The sequence below is a fragment of the Molossus molossus genome, unplaced genomic scaffold (genome assembly GCF_014108415.1).
Source record: "Molossus molossus isolate mMolMol1 unplaced genomic scaffold, mMolMol1.p scaffold_m16_p_2, whole genome shotgun sequence".
Lineage (NCBI taxonomy): Eukaryota > Metazoa > Chordata > Mammalia > Chiroptera > Molossidae > Molossus > Molossus molossus.
In genome coordinates this window covers 900,731-907,534 of record NW_023425355.1, presented here as the reverse complement: position 1 = coordinate 907,534, position 6,804 = coordinate 900,731, and the positions used below count along the sequence as shown (strand labels likewise).

Genomic DNA, 6,804 nt, shown 5'->3' with positions numbered 1-6,804 from the left:
CTGGTTTGGCTCAGCAGTTGGAGCGTTGGCCTGTGAACCAGAGAGTCCCAGGTTCGTTTCCCACTAGGGGCACGCACCCAAAAAAAAAAAAAGAAGAAGAGTATGTTTTTTACAGTATTATATTGGAAAAAATAAGGTTATAATACCAAGGGAGAAACTTGTGCAGGAACATGGCATTCTTTTAAAGGAGCAGTGGAAGTGTACATTAGTGTATTCAGGCCACTTGATGGTACAGTTCAACTTTTTTAAAAGACCTCTACTTTTCAATTACACATTTACCTATTTATATAAATACAATAATTCTGCAGTAAAACTATTCACCACAGATTGGGTTTAACGGAGAAATTTTATAAACTAAAGTCCAAAGTAAGAAAACACATTTTAAAAAATTCTGATAGTGAGTAGTGAAAAAATATTGATGAACAAAAAGTGTTTTAGATGTATTTACAATATATTGAAAATGAAAATTTGACAGAATACATTTAGTGTGGTGGTACATTTGTTTTAAATTTTTTGGACAAATAGGCAAAGTATACATAGGCAAAAATAATCTCTTGAAAGTGGTTGTTGTGTGTATTTAATATATATATCTCTTCTTTTCAAACAATGCACTTGTAAAATGAAATAATAAAGAAAAGATCTACAAATTTAACCAATTTCTCATAACTTAAAAAAGATTAACTTAATCCTGGTCACTGGTTCAATTCCTGGTCAGGGCACATGCCCGGGTTGAGGACTCAATCCCCTATAGGGGGTGGCATACTGGAAGCAGATGATAAACATTTCTCTCTCATCGATGTTTCTCTCTCTTGCTTTCCCTTCCTCTCTATCTAAAAATCAATAAAAATATTTCTTAAAAAAATAAGATGAACAGGGAAATATGCTGTCTTACACTGTTCATGGGCATAACCTTTATGGAAGAAGCATTCAGCAACAAACTGGCAAGGTATACTAGGCAACTAAATGTTTCCATGTGTTAGCAAACATTCAGCTACAAATGTGTTCCCAGAAGAGTTCATCTTACCGAGGAAAAAACATAACAATTTAAACATACATCAAGGGGTTGAGTTTTATAAATTATAGCCCATCCATAAAAGGGAACATAAAGTAAGAACAAATTAGAGGAGGATATTTAATCATTTGAAAATATTATAAGACCAATTGTATGGATACTTTCTGAGATGCCATTTGGCTCCAATAGCAAAGACATCTGGGAAATGTTGGACTCAACTCTTTGTAGACTGAGGCCAGGCTGACTAACCAGAACAGTGAAACGTCACCCAAAGATAAGCATCATGCCCCCAGGAAGCAGGTTAATGAAGGTAAAGAGTGTGATAACTACTTGATGTTATCTGTTAAGAATGTACTGTTCTTTTTGTTTATCTAAAGTACCCCTATAAAAAAAGAAACCCTGTCCTGGGAGAGGTGTTGATTCTTCCCAACTGGCCACCAACAGGCAACAGCTTCTTTGCTCATATATGTAAGTTTCTCCAATTAAAGCTCTTATGAATTTGAATAAGACTACATGTCAGTTCTTTGGAATTGATCCTGAACTTAGTTTTGGGGTTTTCCCCCAATACAAATTATAATGAAAGTATCCAACAATAAAACTATATTACATTGGAAGTTATTATTTATCTACATATTTCATGTTTTAAATTTTCTTGGTCAAGAGGTAGAATTTAGACTGATTTTGACTTTTTTCCTTATCAGTTAAAAAGTTTTTAATATGTTACTGTATTATTCATATAAAATAAATGTTGAAAATAAATAGGTATAGTTCCCCTTATAAAATATTAAGAGCGCAAAAACAATTGTAAAGGCAAGTCTAGAAAACAGTCCAGGTATTCAGGACCTCTCACAGTATTTGTGAATCTGGTGAGGGAAGATTAAAACTATCTTTGTGAATAGTCATTTAATAATAAACCAAATAAAAACTCCACCAGATTTTAATTCTTCCATATGCTTTGAGCCTTCAATTCCTACTTTAGCAAAGTTTGCTCAGAAAATAATTTTGAATGTAAGCAAAGTATGTGTACTATGATATTGTTAGCTCTTTGGGTTTAGATAAGGAAAAATAGAAACCACCCAAATGTTCAACAATGAGGAAGCAATGGAAAGAAAAACCTCATATCTACATCTAAATATGGATACAGATGCATACATACATACATCTATCGATTCCGCTATTAAACTAGTCCACTGGAACACAAGAGAGCCATAGAAATTATTTTAGAAGAATATTTAATCACATGAAAAGAAGATCAAGAATATCTAACTATACATCTATATCTATCTGTATTATATATTTATGTATGAAAAAGCAGATATTGAAACAGTATATACATTAAAATTCACATAAATATCACATGAAAAATACTGTGCAGGTGCAGATGCAGATGAAAATGATTCAGGAAGGCATGGATGGTCAGGAAGATTGATTACTAGTGACATCAGTTTTCTTCTGCTAACTTGTCTGCTTTGTGAATTTGTTTTCCGCAATGACACTGAGTTGTTTTTTTGGCAATGGGGAAAATGGCAGGAAGTAGGCACAGGGGGAGGAGGGGATCAACATTATGTAAATCCAGCAAAACAACCAAGGACAGCAAAATGCCATTTGCAGCCCATCAAGCTGGCCAGCACACACACACACACACACCACACACACACACACACACCCAAGTACAGTGGCCTGGAGACTATGCAGGGGAAATGGGCATACTCTTTTCTACTGGCTGCACTGGCTGGCATGAATGCAAATGGGTACAATACTTGGGAAGGGGCCATTTGGCAACACACCAGAAAAGTGTAAAATGTCCATGTGTGGATCCTTCGAGTGCACAGTTAAGATGACTGCTCAGTATGCCAGCGAAGATTTGGCTTGCCAGTGAAGGAGTCACTCGTCAGAGAAGTCAGCGTCGGGCTCAAACCTAGGGAAGGGACTAGGCACCACCCGAACGTCCAACAACCGCGAGTGATCACAGACATGGTAAGGTCCGTGGGCACACTCTGCAGCACTGAAGACGACGTTTCGGAAGCCTGTTGAATAACACGGAAAGAAGTTCAGTGGGTTGATTTTTGTTTGGTTTCAGTTTCTGAAAAAGCAGGTGAAGAAACACCACACACACGAACCATTGGATAACAGTGTGTTAAGGGGAAGGCGAGGTGGGGGTGAGCACGGGCCGGGAGGTGGGGGTGGGGGGGAGAGAGGCTGGAAAACCCGCACACCACAGGGGTAAAAGTGGTTGTCTCTGGGCAGCAGGGTCATGGGGAGCAATTACTCTCTTGGTTTTCCCTCATGTGATTTCCTTCTCCTTTCTGATGTTGCTACCATGCAATCGTTATCACCTGTACAGTCAACAAAGCGAGAAAGTGCTTTTTAAACCAAACCAGGAGGAGAAGAGGCAGCCTCTAATTGATCAAGTGGCACAGATTAGCAAGAGTATTCACAATGCCCTTGGGGGGTGTCCAGGGAGAGCCAAGGGAAGAATGGACTAGAGGGTGAAAGGAGGGGGAGGGGGAGGGGGAGGGGGAGGGGGAGAGGAGAGAGGGAGGAAACATAGGGGGGAGGGAGGGAGAGAGAGAGAGGAGGAGGAGAGAGAAGGAAAGAGAAAGCTGAGACAGAGAGAGGGGAGAGGAAAGGGGAGGGGAGGAAGGGGGAGGGGAGGGGAGAGAAGAGAGAGCGAGGGACAGAGAGGGGAGAGAGAGAGAGTGGGAGAAGATAGAAGAGGAGAAGGGAAGGAGAGAGAGAGGAGAGAGCAGAGGAGAGGGGGGCGAGAGAGAAGAGAGAGACAGAGAGGGAGAGAGGAGAGAGGAGAGAGCAGAGCAGAGGAGGGGGGCGAGAGAGAAGAGAGAGACAGAGATGAGACAGAGAGGGAGGGAGAGAGGAGAGAGCAGAGCAGAGGAGACGAGAGGGGGCGAGAGAGAAGAGATTGGGAGAGAGACAGAGATGAGACAGAGAGGGAGAGAGGAGAGAGCAGAGAGCAGAGCAGAGCAGAGGAGGGGGGCGAGAGAGAAGAGAGAGGGACAGAGACAGAGATGAGACAGAGAGAGAGAGAGAGGAGAGAGCAGAGCAGAGCAGAGGAGAGGAGGGGGCGAGAGAGAAGAGAGAGGGACAGAGACAGAGATGAGACAGAGAGGGAGAGGGGAGAGAAGGTGGAGAGAGAGACACCTGCACTCCCCATACAATACACTGCTGGTGGGCTGGGGGCAAAGAGGGGTTGTAAACCGGGTGGGAGCCAAGGCTGGCTCTGCTGGCTGGCTCGCTCCGGGCCCGTCTTCATCGGAAGGTGGCTTCGTCGTCGGTGTCCTCGTCGAAATCCTTGACGCCCGCGCTGGTGGACTGCCTGGCCCAGGCTCCCCTCTCGGCCTCTCGTTCTTTGTGCGACTTGAACCTGCCCACGAAGATTTTGCGGTAGTTCAGGAACATGCCGTTCATCGCGTCGATGGCCCGCTCGGCCGACTCCTGCTTCTGGAAGTGCACGAAGCCGTAGCCCTTGGGCCCCTTTTCGTCGCAGGCCACCTTGCAGGACAGGATGTTGCCGAAGGCCGAGAAGATGTTGTACAGCGCCTTGTTGTCGATGGTCTTGCCCAGGTTCTTGATGAACACGTTGCCCACCCCGCTCTTGCGCAGCGAGGGGTCCCGCTGCGACCACATGATGCGCACGGGCCTGCCCTTGATGACATCGAAGTTCAGGGTCTCCAGGGCCCGCTTGGCGTCCACCGGTTGCTGGTAGTTGACGTACGCGTAGCCCAGGGAGCGGCGGGTGATCTTGTCTCTGCAGATGCGGATGGAGAGGATAGGCCCCGCCGGGCTGAACTTCTCGTACAGCATCGCCTCCGTCACCTCGGGGTGCAGGTCTCCCACGTACAGCGAGGCCATCGGGAAGTCGGGGCTGTCCTCGGGACCCCCGGCCGCGTCCGCGTCTGCGGGGGCCGCCGCCGCCGCCGCCGCCTGCTCCTCCGCACCGCCCGCCGCCCGCGCGGGGGGCGCCGCCGCCTCCGCCGCCGCCGCCGCCGCGCCTCCGGCCTCTGTCCCCGCCGCGGCCGCCGCCCCCTCCGCGGCCAGGGCGGCCGCCGCCTCCGCCAGGATGGCCTCCGCCACTGCCGCCTGTCCCGAGGCCGCGGCCTCCGCCTCAGTCTCCACCTCTGCTTCCGCCTCCGCCACGGAGGCCTCCGCCACCGCCTCTGCCACGGTCGCCGCCGCAGCCTCGGCCGCCGCCGCCGCCGCCGCCACTGCCGCAGCTGTCGCCACGGTCGCCGGTGCTGCCGGGCCGCTGCCGCGACCTCCCTCCCGCAGGCTGGGGCTCGCGCAGGCGGGAGACGGCGGGGCGCGGGGGCGCCGGCCCCGGGCGGGGGCGCGAGCGCGGCGGGGCGCGGGGGCAGCCCCGGCGGTGCCCGGGCCCCGGGTGGCGAGCGCGGGCAGGAGCGCGCCGCTGCGAGTCGCCGCCGCTGCAGCCGCCGCTCACCGTGGACCAGCGCGCGGGCGGGCGGCGCGTGGTGGGGGGCAGGAGGTGTTGGCGGCTGTGGTCCGGGCAGCTGGGAAGGCTTCTGTCTCTTTGGTTCCCCTTGTGGCTGCTGCGGGGCGCGGGCTGCGGGGCTGCGGGGCCGCGGGGCGCGGGCTGCGGGGCTGCGGGGCTGCGGGGCCGCGGGCGGCGGGAGGAGGCGGGACCGGGAAGCCGGGGCTGGGGGTGACGCGCGTGTGAGTCTTCAGCCTCTGGGTCGCCTACACAGTTACCGAGGAGCAGGGAGAGGGCTGCACGGTGAACTGAGGAGATGCAGGTTAGGCGTAGGGAGTTTCCTGTCGTCCCTCCCTCCCCCCGCCCCCCTCCTCCCTCCCCAAAGAACATCGAGTGATTGAATCAACTACATTGTAGCAGGAGGTGGGTGCCCTTGGAATACAATTGCCCGGCCCGAACAGAGCCAAGCAAATGTTCTTCTCACACTCAGGGGTTCTTCCCCCATTCGGGGTTCTTCCCACATTCGGGGTTCTTCTTCCCCCATTGGGGTTCTTCCCACATTCGGGGGCTCTTCCCACCTCAACGTGGCGCACTCTCTGCAACACGGCCGCCGCCAAGGAAAGGGCTCTGCCTTCTCTGTCCTTGCTTTGGAGCGGGAGCTGGGTCCAGCGGGGCAAGCGCCTCCTGCAGCCTGCTGACCCATTTCCTCCAAGATCTCTCCCTTTGGCCACCTCGTTCCCTCCTCTGCAACACTTGCAGAAGAGGGAGTAGATAACACAAGGGCACGTATTCATGGAGGCAGATTGCCATGCCACAAGTACTTATGCAGCCGGTTCCGTGGGGATACAGGGGTCTGGGAGACATGGGGACACAGGCTGGCTTTCAGCTTGTCCTGCGGAGCACACAGGCTGGGCTGGAAACCCTGCCTCTGCTGCAGACTATGGGAGAACTAGGGACCTGGGGTTCTTCAACCCTCCAGTTCCTCCCACTCTCCCAGCTTTAGTAAAGGCAGCCTGGAAGTGGAGGCACCAAGAGCACCCTGTCCACAGGGCTGTCTCCAACGACACCCCGAGGGAAGCCCAGCCAAGGGCTGGCGACCTGGCCTGGTCCAGAGCCAGGCGCCTGTTTGCTCTCTGCTCTGCCCTCCAGGTGCTGAGGTGCCCAGCATGGGGCAAGGAATGCACGCCCACGTTCAAAACAGAAGCCCAACGTGAACTCTCTCTAGAGTGAGGTTCATCAGCTAGTGTTCATGGAAGCCTTATCAAGTGCTTGGCGCGGGGGACTAAGGACAAGCAAGGTCATAAGTGAGCAGTGAGTGTCGCTGTTGGAGCTGTGGGGTGGGGTG

The 6,804-nt window shown here is 51.5% G+C and overlaps 2 protein-coding genes across 2 annotated transcripts; one reads left to right on the top strand and one right to left on the bottom strand.

Annotated features, from left to right (window-relative positions):
• Window positions 1-4,236: 4,236 nt before the first annotated feature.
• On the bottom strand, window positions 4,237-4,922 carry LOC118636447 (polyadenylate-binding protein 1-like 2). The gene has a single exon (XM_036271549.1). The coding sequence runs from the start codon at window positions 4,880-4,882 to the stop codon at window positions 4,280-4,282; it is 603 nt and encodes a 200-aa protein (XP_036127442.1). The 5' UTR covers window positions 4,883-4,922; the 3' UTR covers window positions 4,237-4,279.
• Window positions 4,923-5,090: 168 nt separating this feature from the next.
• LOC118636042 (antifreeze protein Maxi-like) lies at window positions 5,091-5,705 on the top strand. Its single transcript, XM_036271108.1, has one exon. The coding sequence runs from the start codon at window positions 5,091-5,093 to the stop codon at window positions 5,703-5,705; it is 615 nt and encodes a 204-aa protein (XP_036127001.1).
• The last annotated feature ends 1,099 nt before the right edge of the window (window positions 5,706-6,804 follow it).

What these genes read in the sequence shown, in the direction of transcription:
- LOC118636447 (XM_036271549.1), bottom strand. Translation starts at nt 4,882, where the DNA reads ATGGCCTCGCTGTACGTGGGAGACCTGCACCCCGAGGTGACGGAGGCG.
- LOC118636042 (XM_036271108.1), top strand. Translation starts at nt 5,091, where the DNA reads ATGGCCTCCGCCACTGCCGCCTGTCCCGAGGCCGCGGCCTCCGCCTCA.